General features: G+C 54.3%; 1 protein-coding gene across 2 annotated transcripts in view; it reads right to left on the bottom strand.

The window, feature by feature from the left end:
- Positions 1-14395, bottom strand: part of BCKDHA (branched chain keto acid dehydrogenase E1 subunit alpha) — a 30019-nt gene that overhangs the window by 683 nt on the left and 14941 nt on the right. The window contains exons 4-8 of one of the 2 annotated variants that reach the window (XM_055249921.2): positions 10167-10275; positions 5120-5281; positions 1941-2147; positions 1541-1682; positions 1142-1313 (exon numbers count right to left, since the gene is read on the bottom strand). In XM_055249921.2, coding sequence (XP_055105896.1) covers positions 1142-1313; positions 1541-1682; positions 1941-2147; positions 5120-5281; positions 10167-10275 — 792 coding nt within the window. The remainder of the gene's footprint in view (positions 1-1141; positions 1314-1540; positions 1683-1940; positions 2148-5119; positions 5282-10166; positions 10276-14395) is intronic. The other variant, XM_055249922.2, reaches the window with a different exon arrangement.

Raw genomic sequence — 14395 nt, forward strand, 5'->3', positions numbered from 1 at the left:
TGGAAATGATTATCCTAGCAGAGGTGTAATAAAAACCCCAAATCCCAGCAGGGATCAGGTACTATGCAAGTGTGTGGAATCATTTAAGGTGTTCAGCAGCCCTAAGAGGTAGGCAACTAAGCAATGAGGAAACTGAGGCACAGAGAAGGGCAGGGACAGGATGCACGGTGCTGCCCTATGCCGGGTGCTGCCCTCACCACTGGGCTGCACGGGCCCTGGCTCCTAATGACCGGGCCAGGGAGGGTGGCACACTGACTCTGGGCAGGGCATGTACACTCCACCACGGTTTGCCACCTAATCCTCAAACCAGCTTTTTTTTTTTTTTTTAAGAGATAGTCTCGCTCTGTTGCCCAGGCTGGAGTGCAGTGGCACCATCTCCAATCACTGCAGGTTCCGCCTCCCGGGTTCAAGCGATTCTTCTGCCTCACCTTCCCGAGTAGCTTGGACTACAGGCGTGCACGCCTGGCTAATTTTTTTTTTTTTTGAGATGGAGTCTCACTCTTGTTGCCCAGGCTGGAGTGCAATGGTACGATCTCAGCTCACTGCAACCTCTACCTCCCAGGTTCAAGCAATTCTCCTGCCTCAGCCTCCCAAGTAGCTGGGATTACAGGCACCCGCCACCATGCCCAGCTAGTTTTTGTATTTTTATTAGAGACGAGGTTTCGCCATGTTGGCCAGGCTGGTCTCAAACTCCTGACCTCAGGTGATCCGTCTGCCTTGGCCTCCCAAGGTGCTGGGATTACAGGCGTGAGCCACTGCGCCCAGCCCTAATTTTTGTATTTTTAGTAGAGACAGGGTTTGACCATGTTGGCCAGGCTGTTCTCGAGCTCCTGACCTCAAGTGATCTGCCACCTTGGCCTCCCAAAGTGCTGGGATTACAGGTGTGAGCCACCATGCCCAGCCTCAAACGAGTTTCTGAAATGGGCACCACCAGCATCCCCTTTCAAAGACAAGGAAGTGGAGGGCAACGTGCCAAGGACGCAGAGCCAGGACACACGTGGCCCCAGCAGCCTGGCTCCACAGGCCACATCTGAGACTGGGGTTATCCCTGAGCCTCCCAGTTCAGTGTTCTGCAAATCCTTCCCGAGCTCTGCAGGCCGCAGCAGCCCTCAGCACACCCTCCTGGGTGGGGCACCCTCACCTTCTTGCGGGACTGCTTCCTCCAGGCCTTCTCCTGCTCCTCATCCCACCAGCCTTGGCTCAGCAGGTAGTGCCGCAGCCGGGAGATGGGGTGGTCCTGCTTGTCCCAGTAATTGACCTCGTCCACCGAGCGGTACGCTGAACTGTCGTCACTGGTGCTGTGGTGCCCAATCCTGCACAGGGGCAAGGGGCCCCAGGTCAGTGTGGGGCTCCCTGGAGTGGGGGTCAGGAGGGAGGATGGGGAATGGACTAGGGAAGGAGGAGTGGGAACAGAATAAAGGCAAGGGGGAGATGCAACATCAGGTGATAAGGCCATGTTTTGGAGACAGTGATCGATATGAGGAAGATGCTACGGTGGCTGTCAGCGCTGTGGGGGTGCTGACAGGGGAGCGGCAGGCACCTGTAGGTCATGGCCTCGATGAGGAAGGGCTGGTTCTCTGCCACAGCCCGGCGTCGGGCCTCCTTTGTGGCATTGTACACAGCAAACACATCATTACCATCCACGCGGATTGACATGATGCCATACCCAGGGCCTCGTGCTGCTGTGGGGACACAGAGAAGGCGGGTCAGGCCAGGGCTGAGATGAGGAACATGCACGAGGCCAAGGGGATGAGCAGGGAGAGGACAGAGAGCAAGGCTGAGTGCTCAGGACCTCAACTCCTGTGGCTGACCAAGTGCCAGACACCACAGGACACAGGACGAGAACCAGGAAGGAGAGCAGGGGTGGCAGGACGGTGGCAGGACTGGGGAGGGAAGGAGATGATCCCAGTGGGGTGGGGAGCAGCCAGCAGAGCCCATACCAATGCCATCGCCGCGATACTGCTCGGAGGTGGGCGTGGAGATGGCGTAGCCATTGTTCCGGCAGAAGAAGATGATGGGGCACTCAAGTGTGGCAGCGAAGTTGAAGCCGGCATGGGCGTCCCCTTCGCTGGCCGCCCCCTCGCCAAAGTAACAGATGACCACCCTGTTGGCGTTGGCCCGCTTGGCTGCGTAGGCCGCCCCCACCGCTGCAGGGGATGAGAGGGTGGTGAGCAGGGGCGGAGACTCACACGCACTCACACTCATTCACACTCACATGACCCAGGGCTCGAGTGCGGCTCAGGCCAGCAGTCACCAGGCTTCAAGGGGAAAGGAAACACCTCAGCTCCTGATGCCCCCCAGCATCTGCCCACCCAGGTCTCTTCTCGCTCAGCTGAAAGCAACTCCACCCTTCCAACTGCTCAGGCTGAAGACTCCGGGATCATCTCCAAGCCAAACTTCCCGCCATTCCCCACATCTACTCCACCTTCAGAACCTGACCCCTCTTACCTCCTGCTCCACACCACCCTGGTCAAGCCCAAGTTGCCGAGCAGCCTCCTTACTAGCCCTTCACACACTGCCCAATCCCTTACCCACAGGGCAGCCCGCGGATTCCATGAAGAGGTGAGCCAGGCCAAGGAGGAGCAGACTCCTCCCCACCCACGGCTCCTGTTCCACTTTGAGTAAAAGTCAACATCCCTGCAAAAGGCAAAGGCCTTGAGGCCCCACCCAACCTGCACCATCTGCACCCCCCCACCACCTCCTGGACTTTACCTCCAACCACCCCACACCCGCTCACCCCACACCCGCTCACCCCACACCCGATCACTCCACACCCACTCACTCCACACCCACTCACCCCACACCCGATCACTCCACACCCGCTCACTCCACACCCGCTCACCCCACACCCGCTCACTCCACACCTGCTCACTCCACACCTGCTCACTCCACACCCGCTCACTCCACACCCGCTCACTCCACACCTGCCCCTCTGGGCTCCTCCCGGCTCCTCAAACACGCCAGGCTCACACCTGCCTCAAGACACCACACAGCTCCCTCCCTCACATCCTCTGGTCCATGCTTCAGTGTCACTCTAGTGACGCCGCCAGCCACCCCACAGTGCACCACACCCCGCTGGCTTGACTGCTCCCTACAGGACCCCCACCCTCATATACTCCAGGAGTTCCCTCTCCATCTTTGTTACTGTCCGTCTCCCCCACCACGATGGCAGCACCAGGAGGGCTGAGGTTTGCGTTGCTTTTGTTCGCTGCACTTGGAGTGGCACCAGCACACCGCAGGAACTTCGTGCATTTGAAGTGACTTAGCAGGGACCCAGAGGGAAGGTTAGGGCCAGGCCCCAGCCTTGTGGAAACCCTACTACCTTTAGCTCAAATGCCCCCTAAATGCCCCCTCCTCTGAGAAAGCTTCCCTGCCCACCTCCCACCTAAGAGGCTCAAACTGCTTCTTGTTCCCCAACAGAAGAACACTATGAGCTAAGGGGTGTGGAGCCTTCTGCTGTGCTGGGCACAGTGCTGAGGCCTGGAGAGACACAAACGCATGCATCTCGGCTGCCCTAGGGCAAAGAAGCCAGAGCCCAGACCAACCCTAGATCAGGCTACAGGCCCCGGAGGGCAGGAAGGGGCTCCGATTCCTTGTTCTTCACACTATGAGGGTGCAGGCCTGGCACCCAGTGGGTTTGCTTCCCAAACAAGCCTTTTATAAAGGAAGGGGCTTCAGGGCACCTACAGTAAGCTTTGGGGAAGCTTGCTTGACTCTGAGGACTGAGGCAGACAAAGGTCAGGGCCAAGAACCCAGGCTCTGGAGGCACACAGTCCATGACTTGAGTCCCTGCTCCTCTCTCTCTGTGCCATATGACCGTTAGCGAGTGACTTCCCTCTTTGACTTCCATTTCCTTTTTTTTTTTTTTTTTTTTTTTGAGACAGGATCTCACTTTGGCTAGAGTGCAATGGCACGATCTCGGCTCACTGCAACCTCTGCCTCCCAGGTTCAAGCGATCTTCCTGCTTCAGTCTCCCGAGTAGCTAGGATTACAGGTGTGCACCACCATGCCAAGCTAATTTTTGTATGTTTAGTAGGGACAGGGCTTTGCCATGTTGACCAGGCTCCTGCACGTTTTTTTTCCCACTCGCTTGCTCTCTCTCACATACACACAAAACACGGGCATCCTGCTCTTGAAAACAGGAACAAGAGCAAATAATAACCTCTGTCCCCATGGCCACAATGAAAGTCCTATTAGATGATGAACGTGAAGCATTGGCACAGTGTAACCTGGTGCACACGTTGGCTATGTTTGTGAGCAGACAAATGCAGTGGGCATGTGGTCACACGGGCTTCAGGCCCCTGAATGGGGTGGGGACAGCAACACAGCCCTCTTCTGAAGGGTCCCAGACAAGAGATGCATTCAAAGTCTGGAACACAGGCCGGGTGCAGTGGCTCACATCTGTAATCCCAGCACTTTGAGAGGCCAAGACGGGCAGATAACTTGATCTCAGGTTCAAGACCAGCCTGGCCAACATGGTGAAACCTGATCTCTAAAAAAAATACAAAAAATTAGCCAAGCACAATGGCATATGCCCATAATCCCGGCTACTCAGGAGGCTAAGGCAGGAGAATCACTTGAGCCTGGGAGGTGGAGGTTACAGTGAGCCGAGATCGCACCATTGCACCCCAACCTGGCTGACGAGAGTGACACCCTGTCTCAGACAAAAAAAAAAAAAAAAGTGGGCTGGGCACAATGGCTTATGCCTGTAATCCCAGCACTTTGAGAGGCTGAGGCGGGTGGATCACCTGAGGCCAGGAGTTTGAGACCAACCTGACCAACACGGTGAAACCCTGTCTCTATTAAAAATACAAAAATTAGCTGGGCCTGGTGGTGCACACCTGTAGTCTCAGCTAATCGGGAGGCTGAGGCAGGAGAATTGCTTGAACCTGGGAGAAGGAGGCTGCAGTGAGCTGTGATTGCACCACTGCACTCTAGCCTGCGCAACAGTGCAAGACTCCATCTTAAAAAAGAAAAAAGAAGTCTGGAGCACAGACCAGGGCTCTAGTGGTGTCACCAACCCAGAATTCCACCCAGAAGGGAGGCAGAAGAGCTGAGGCCTGGATAGGGGTGTGACACTGGTCTGCATATGTGCAAGGTACAGGGCATGCATCCTCACCCTGAGGGATCTGCGTGGCCAGTGGAGAGGAGATAGTGACGAAGTGGCGTTCCTTGCAGCCGTAATGGACGGGCATCTGGCGCCCCTTGCCCAAGTCACTGATGTTGCCATAGCACTGGGCCATGAATAGTTCCAGGGGGTAGTCCCGATACATCAGCACACCTAGGAGGGGAGGAGGCAATGGTTAGCCGAGTGGGCAGTACAGGGGGTCAGATCAGCCCTGAGGGTGACCTGCAGCATGCTGGTAGGCAGACAGGAAAGCTCGGGCTTGTTTTAAGAGGGAGACTGATGTTCAGACTGACTGACTCTGCCCAGCAAGGCCAATCTGATTTTTCAAAAGAAAGCAGAAATCTAGCCTCTTTCTTTCTTTCTCTTAGTGAGATACTGTGTGGTCTTTAAGTGCTTTCAACTAATTCAATTACCTTTAAGAACTATTCTAACCATAAATCATTGCTATGGCCAGGCATGGTGGCTCATGCCTGTAATCCCAGCACTTTGGGAGGCTGACGCTGGAGGATCGCTCGAGCCCAGGAGTTGGAGACCAGCCTGGGCAACACAGTGAGGCCTCGCTTCTACAAAGAAAAAAAAATCAAAACATTAGCCAGGCATGGTGATGTGTGCCTGTGGTTCCAGCTACTTGGGAGGCTGAGGCAAAGGATTGCTTCAGTCCAGAAGTTCAAGGCTGCAGGCAGCTGAGATTGTGCCACTGCACTCCAATCTGGGCTACAGAGCAAGACCCTGTCTCGAAAAAAAAAAAAATTCATCATTATGAACCAAATAAGAGCACAGACCACTAATTTACAACTTCTGGACTACAGAAGAAGTACTCTAACCCACGTATGGCAGTAAAACCTTTTCTTCAAACAAAACCTCTGGTGAACACCCACCTCCCCATCAAAGGGAACCGCTCCAGGTGAAGGGGGCCCTTCCTCCTGAGTTAGAAGACAGAAGGGGGTTTGTGATTGCCCTCGGACAAGCTCTTTGCCCCGCCTGGATAGGGGGACAATCTTCACACCCACACATTTGGGGCAGCGCTGTGGATCAATGCTGCAAGCACTCAGAGCGGGAACATTACTCAGAGGGAGCTCTCTAGCACAGTGCTTTCCAAACCCTTTCTTTACCGCAGAACCCAGTCTTTAGATAGAAACTTAATGGGGATCACATTACACACAGCAGTTATCTTTTTTTTTTTTTTTTGAGACAGAGTCTGGCTCGGCCACCCAGGCTGGAGTGCAGTGGCGCAATCTGAGCTCACGGCAACCTCCGCCTTCCAGGTTCAAGCAATTCTTGTGCCTCAGCCTCCCAAATAGCTGGGATTCCAGGTGTGTGCCACTACATCTGGCTTTTTTTTTTTTTTTTTTTTGAGACGGAGTTTTGCTCTTGTTGCCCGGAATGCAATGGCGCAATCTTGGCTCACTGCAACCTCTGCCTCCCGGGTTCAAGCGATTCTCCTGCCTCAGTCTCCTGAGTAGCTGGGATTACAGGCATGCGCCACCACATCCAGCTAATTTTTGTATTTTCAGTACAGACAGGGTTTCTCCATGTTGGTCAGGCTGGTCTCAAACTCCCGACCTCAGGTGATCCACCCGCCTCAGCCTCCCAAAGTGCTGCAATTACAAGTGTGAGCCACCGCGCCCGGCCCACTTGTTGATATTTTAGTTAGAGTTGAGGGTGGCTAGCATTACTTCAACATTCAACTTTAATACAGGTTTACTGGTATTTTCTGACACATGCTTTTGAATGGACATAATACAAATCCACATGTCGCTGTGCTGCATATGTAACAGACGGAAACAGGAGTTGCTCTGGTTAAGGAGGGAAAAAAAGGCCTTGTAGAGGGTCAAAGAAGGTCCAAGGCACTGATACAGGATCTTGGAATCAGGCTTTCTCAGAATGTGGTACTGGGTCCACCCATGTGAGAAGGACTGGGCAGGGGCAGGGGAACGTGCTAAAAGTACAAACTTGTCAGGCTCAGTGGCTCGTGCCTGTAATCCTAGCACTTTGGAAGGGTGAGGCAGGTGGATTGCCTGAGCTCAGGAGTTTGAGACCAGCCTGGGCAACACAGCGAAACCCCGTCTCTACCAAAAATTAAAAAAAAATTAGCCAGGTGTGGTGGCGTGCACCTGTGGTACCAGCTATTCAGGGGGCTGAGGTGGGAGGATCACTTGATCCTGAGGCAGAGGTTGCAGTGAGCTGAGATCATGCCACTGCACTTCAACCTGGGTGACAGAGTGAGACCCCGTCTTGAAGAAAAAGAAAATATAGATTCACAGGCTGATTTGCACCAGGAAACTCCAGGTCCAGTGGGAACCGCTACTCTTGCTTGACACCTGCCACCTCTTTTCTTGTTGGTCTGAGACAGGATCTCACTCTGTCACCCAAACTGGAGATCGGTGGTGGAATCATAGCTCACTGAAGTCTTGAAGTCCCAGGCTCAAGCAATCCTCCCACTCAGCCTCCTGAGTAGCTGGGACTACAGGTGTGCACCACCACACCTGGCTAATTTTTTAATTTTTTAGAGATGGGGGTCTCGCCATGTTGCCCAGGCTGGTATCAAACTCCTGCGCTCAAGCAATCCTCCCACCTCGGCCTCCCAAAGTGCTGGGATTACAGGCATGAGCCACTGCATCTGGCACCTGCTTCCTCTTAACACTCCTTTTCACTGGGCGCCACTCCCTGCCGGTGCCACCACTGATACTCCACGTATAGCCCTGGGAAGACAGCCAAGGGTGGGAAACAGCAAGAGCTGCCTCTGGGTCAGACTGCCATGAAAAGACTCGGCTCCATTCCTTAGGAGAACGTGGCCTGGGCCCATGACCTCACCTCTGTTGACTCAGGTTCTTACCTGGCTTTTAGAGTTGACAGTAATGCCTGCCTCTCCTGCCTCACATGGATGGGGGAGGTGCCTCAATGAGGCAACACCATTGGGGCCTGCCCTAACCTCACCCAGTGTGCCCTCGCTCTGCAATGCAGTGAGGGGAAATGACAGTCTCCAAAGCTAAAGAGCACTTATAACAGCACCTTGGCTGGCCAGGCGCGGTGGCTCACGCCTGTAATCCCCAGCACTTTGGGAAGCCAAGGCAAATGAGTCACTTGAGGTCAGGAGTTTGAAACCAGCCTGACCAACGTGGTGAAACCCCGTCTCTACTAAAAATACAGAAATTAGCCAGGCATGGTGATGCATGCCTGTAATTCCAGCTACTTGGGAGGCTGAGGCAGGAGAATCACCTGAACCTGGGAGGCAGAGGTTGCAGTGAGCCAAGACTGTGCCACGGCACTCCAGCCTGGGCGACAGAGTGAGACTCCACCTCAAAAAAAAAAAAAAAAAAAAAAAAAAAAGGGCCAGGCACGGTGACTCACGCCTGTAATCCCAGCACTTTGGGAGGCGGAGGAGGGCGGATCTCGAGGTCAGGAGATCAAGACCATCCTGGCTAACACAGCAAAACCCTGCCTCTACTAAAAATACAAAAAATTAGCCAGGCGTGGTGGCGGGCGCCTGTAGTCCCAGCTACTCGGGAGGGTGAGGCAGGAGAATGGCGTGAACCCGGGAGGCGGAGCTTGCAGTGAGCCGAGATCACGCCACTGCACTCCAGCCTGGGCAACAGAGCAAGACTCCAACTCAAAAAAAAAAAGGAGAAGAAAAAAAGAACAGCACTCTGGTGTCAAGAGCCCAGGGAAGCGCTGCCTATCATGATGAAGACCACTCTTCTCACTTCACAGACGACAGACAGCATCACCAATGCAAGTGGCCTGCCAAGTGAAGCCCAGAGTGGGTCTGACTCAACTCCTTACCCTGCACCATGCTGCCTCTGCACGAGTCCCATTTGCAGCTGCCCAGACACTTTTGCTGACCCTCAGTGCTGGACAGTCATTTCTGCAGAGGCGGCCAGCTCTCCCATGTGGAGAGCTCAGCGGCTCCCATGATTCCCATGAGGCTTGCTCGGTCCTGCCTCGTGCCCTCACAAGAGACCCCTTCAGCAAAAACAGGTGCAGTGCTCAGCACAGCTGGCGGGGGCCCGGCTTGCTGCCTGGTGTCTGGAAATCTTTTTCTGCACGGTTGACACTCAACCTCAGACAAACACCACAGGGCGTTTGCCCTTCTAGAGCCACGTGGTCTGGCCCAGCTGAAGGGCTGTCCCAGGGCGAGTACCCGATCATGACACCAACCCCTGGCCCTGAGCGCTTACTCTGTGCTGAGGGCACTGTGCCAACTGCCCCAAGACTCCCCTCAACAGCTGTCTTAGGAAGGGCTACCATCCCCCTTACGAATGAGGAAACAGAGGCACAGGGCAGTTAAGCAACTTGCCCCAGGCTGCGCAGCGTCTAAGACAAAGGGTTAAGATGTGCCTTCCTGGCCCTATCAGTGCTCGCTGACACTCAGAGGGTAGTCCCCATGCAGGGCCCCACACCAACAAGCTCCCTGAACACCCCACTCACTGCTCCCTGGGCTCACTCCTTCGCTCCCAGGCAGTCATTCCTGCTCAATGATTTTCTTCATTCCTGGTCTTTGACCCTTCCTTCCTTTCACTCATCCGGGCCTGCCGGGCCCCTCTGATCTTGCACCGCACTCAGGTCTGTCAAGGTTCTTCCACCTGCTCCTGCTCCCTGAAGGATACAGCACCTGAGGAGGGGCCAGGCGATCACTGCACCAGGCAGACAGGGTCTCCAGCACAGGCCACACCCGCAGCAAATGCTGACCTCACTGTGTCCTCCCAGCGACCCTTGGATGCAGGTACCATCATAATCCCTCTTCTGGAGGGATTAGAAAACTGAGGCTCAGAGAAGGGAAGTCACTTGCCCGAAACCTGACAACTGGTAACAAAGGGTTAAGAGCACAGACCCTGAGCCACTACACTTCCTGGCCTTCAGAGTGGGAAGACCGCCCCCTCCAGAGTCCTGACCCTGGCATGTCTCTTTCTTGCTTGGAAAGCTCTTCTTCCAGCTCCTTAGACCTTCCTGGCACTGTGCTGCTCCTGGAAGAACATTCAGAAAAACTAAATGGTACACTTCAATGGGGACCACAGGGCCAAACCACGGACAGACGTACCTGCCTCCCGGTACTGGCCAAACACCAGGTCCGTGTTGTCCAGGGCGGCAGCACTCCCCACATGCGTGCCCTCCTCACCATAGTTGGTCATGTAGAAGGAGATCCGGCCCTGGGGGTGGAGAGGGGACCGGGGACCCACACTTGGTTATGCTGGGCAATGACAGAGAGCCATCCAAACCCGGCCCAGCTTCTGACACCTCCATGAATTCGCAGTCTTCCTGAAGGCCAGTCCTGGGCCAGGCCATGCTGGGGTTCCTGCCTTTACGGAGACACTGCCAGACTGCTTAGAACTGCCAGAGGGATCGAGTCGCTGTCATAGGAGCCCAAAGGAAGCACCTGTTCCACCACGGAAGGGCATCAGCGAGGACCAATGAGCAAAGATGGGGTGGGTGGAGGGTTCCAGGCAGAGGGAATGATAGACCACGAGGCCAGAAGGGCTGGGACATATAGTGGTAGGGGTGGAGAAAGATGAGGAGGGAGAGGAAGGTGGCACCCAGATAACAAAGGGAATGATACATTGATTTTACTCTGAGAATAGTGGTAACCTGCCGACAGTCTTCTCAAGGGAGCAATGTGGTCAGACCTGTGTTTTAGAATTGCTCTCAGGCTGCAGTGAGGGAAATGGAGTCATCAAGGCTGATTGCAGCAAGCCAGGAGAGAGGGGGCAGAGGCCCAGCTTGGTAGCAGAGGGAGGCAGGAGAGGAGCAGGTGGATGTGTCTGAGGAAGCTGAGTTGGCTGTGCTAGGGGGCAGCAGACCCTGTCAGCTGGCCACACCAGTACCCAGTTCCCTTCTCCCAAATCCCCTAACCTGAGCCTCAAAAAGACATGCGCTCAGGTCCCTGGCCTCCCTTGCAGCCAGAGGTAGCCGTGGGACACAGTTTTAGCCAGAGATTTCGGTGGAAGTCTGCTTTTGCTTTCTGGATAGAAGAGACCACTGCTGCTGGTGCCAGCCCTACCCACTCCCTACTTCTTCCTGCCTTGCAGACAGCCATGAAGCCTGGACATGCAGCAGCCATGCTGTGAACACGAGGCCACAAGCAGAGCATGAAGGCCAACTCACCAACAACAGTGAAGCAGAGAGAGGCTGGAGCTGGGTCTCAGAGTGTGCTGCTGAGCAGCTGAACAGTTCCTAAAGAAGTATCTACAGACAGGCTAGGCGCGGTGGCTCACACCTGTAATCCCAGTACTTTGGGAGGCCAAGGCAGATGGATCACTTGAGGTCAGGAGTTCGAGACCAGCCTGGCCAATATAGTGAAGCCCCATCTCTACTAAAAATACAAAAACTAGCCGAGTGTGGTGGTGGGTGCCTGTAATCCCTGCTACTTGGGGCGCTGAGGCAGGAGAAGCTCTTGAACCTGGAGGCGGAGGTTGTAGTAAGCCAAGATTGCGCCACTGCACTCCAGCCTGGGCGACAGAGGTAGACTCCGTCTCTAAATAAATAAATAAAAATAACATAAAAGAAAAGAAACATCTACAGCTGGGTGCAGTGGCTCACACCTATAATCCTACCATTTTGGGAGGCCGAGGCAGGCAGATCACCTGAGGTTGGGAGTTCGAGACCAGCCTGACCAACATGGAGAAACCCCATCTCTACTAAAAATACAAAATCAGCCAGGCGTGGTGGTGGGCGCCTGTAATCCCAGCTACTCGGGAGGCTGAGACAGGAGAATCACTTGAACCAGGGAGGCGGTGAGCCGAGATCATGCCATTGCACTCCAGCCTGGGCAACAAGAGCAAAACTGTCTCAAAAGTAAAAAAAAAAAAAAAAAAAAAGAAGTATCTACAGACAGAGGGAATGAGAGGGGAGAAACAGATAGCAAGGGGGAGGGAGAAGACAGGGATGAGAAGAGGTTTCTGGTGTGGGTGAGCGGGTGAATGCTGGTGCTCTTCACTGAGAAACAGACATAGGTGAGGCAAAGGAGCATGCCTGGGAGGAAGATGTCGAGGTCAAGTTCAGACAGGATTAGTTTGCTGTGGGACATCCAGGGCAAGAAGCCAAGCAGGGCTCTGAAAAGCAGTCTGGCTGGGGCTCTGGGCAGCCCTGGCATACGGATGGACATGAGATCACACAGGGCCATGTGTAAAGCGGAACAAAGGCAGCCTGGCCAGAACCCTGAGGGACACCCCGGGGCCAGTGCTCCTCGCAGCTCGGTGGCGCCCTCCTCCATGTGTTCCCAGGCCTGGCTTTCCCGTTGCCATGGGGGAAACTGATGAATGTGTGCTTTCTTCTAAGTGGGGAGCCAATTAAAAGTTAATGCACACTCCAGTGCCAAGTGAGTGGGCGGTGCTGAGTACTGAGGGCCTGGCAGGACTGTCCAGGTTAGCGTGGGGAGGAGCCTGCGACCAGCCCCCTGAGGATCAGGACTCGGGGCTACTGGCAGAGGCTCCTGGTTGCCTTCCCAGTATCCTATTCCCCTCCTCTGTTAACAGAGGTCTCAATCTCCCGCAGGCAGCAACTGCCAGGACTAAAGGATTATTAATACATTTCTCAGTCTCCCCAGCAGCTAGGAGTGGCCCATGAAATGTATGCAGATGTCACTAGGTGGAACTACTCAGAAAGCTCTATAAAGGTGGGGGTGTGGGATAGCTGGGATGTGCCATGTCTGGCCTTCCACCTTCCCTCTACTTCCTGCCTGGAATGAGATGTGATGGAGAGAGCTTCAGCAACCATTTTGGCTCATGAGGGGAACTCAGAGAAGGTAGAAGCCAATGCTATGAGTGGCGGATCTAAGCAATGAAAGAGAACTGGGTGTCCAATGACATCATGGTGCCACCAGACCTGCCCCAGAGCACCTGTTTCCAGATTCTTTTATTTTTTTTGAGACGAAGTCTCCCTCTGTCGCCCAGGCCGGAATACAGTGGCACGATCTTGGCTCACTGCAACGTCTGCCTCCCAGGCTTAAGTGATTCTCCCACCTCAGCCTCCTGAGTAACTGGGACTACAGGCATGCACCACCACACCAGGGTAATTTACGTACTTTTAGTAGAGATGGGGTTTTGCCATGTTGGCCAGGCTGATCTCGAACTCCTGATCTCAGGTGATCCACGCACCTTGGCCTCCCAAAGTGCTGGGATTACTATGAGCCACTGGGCCCGGCCCAGGTTTCTTTTATTCAAAAGAAGAAATTACTCATCTGTATAGGCTACTGCTTTTGTTTTTATTTGTTAGGGTTTGGGTTTTTTGTTTTTTGTTTGTTTTTTTTTTTTTGGAGTGGGAAAGAGGTCTGTAATTCACAGCTGAACACAGTCCTAACAGAAGCAGGGTGCACGGTGACGGGTGAGGTGACCTTACTGAGGGCTTCCTCTATGTCAGCCAATGGGCACGAACCCTACTTGCTGTGACTCACAGAATTTCTATCCCTACCCTCCAGGGTGGTTCTATCGTTAGCCTCATTCTTTAAACCAATGAGGAAACTGAGGCAAAGACAAGAAAAATCACTTGTCTGAAGTCACAGCTGTGACTGGACCCAAGTCCATTGGACTCCAAAGCCTGTGTGCGCAGCTCACAGCCGGGCAGGAGGGAGCCTACACGTGCAGGGGTGGTGTGGCCTGGCACTGAGGCTGTGGAGAGAGGAGCAGAAAGCACTGAGGTCACGGGAGAACAGGCAGGCAGGGTGGCCAGGAAGGGCTGGACTTGCTCCTGTGGCTGCTGGATGCCCAGGGAAGTTTCTGGGCAGGGTGAAGACACTACCCTAACTCGGCAAACCCATGCATGGGGTTCCTGTGAGTGAGAAAGTCTGGGAGTGGGCTGCCTGCCTGAATCCACGCAGGGTCCACAGCAGGGTCACCTGGGTGCCTGACACAAATGCAAATTCCCAAGCCTGGGAGAGGTCCTGACCCCATGAGAATGGCGGACATCCGAGGGCCTGCCTGCCCAACAAGCTTCCCACTTTTCTCAGAGGAATCCCCCAGCCCCGCCCTCCATCCTGTGGCCTGGGAGATGAACTCTACTCTCTCAGTTCCTGCGGGGGGCACATAGCCTGGGCTTGGCCAATCAGTCACAGTTATTGGTTCATGACAGGGTCTATGACCAAAGCTTGGCCACTGACTGCCACCTCCGGGCCTTGTGCTGAACCATTAAGGACCATTCTCTTTCCACTGCTAAGTGAAAAGGATAATAATTGCAAGGTGGATAGGGTCATCATAAATAAGAAGAAGCTAATATTAAGTGGTAGCTAAATGCCAGTTTTGCTGTTCCTAAGGCCATTACATATGCCACCATCAAGCC

This window comes from Symphalangus syndactylus, chromosome 17 (genome assembly GCF_028878055.3).
Source record: "Symphalangus syndactylus isolate Jambi chromosome 17, NHGRI_mSymSyn1-v2.1_pri, whole genome shotgun sequence".
Classification (NCBI taxonomy): Eukaryota; Metazoa; Chordata; class Mammalia; order Primates; family Hylobatidae; genus Symphalangus; species Symphalangus syndactylus.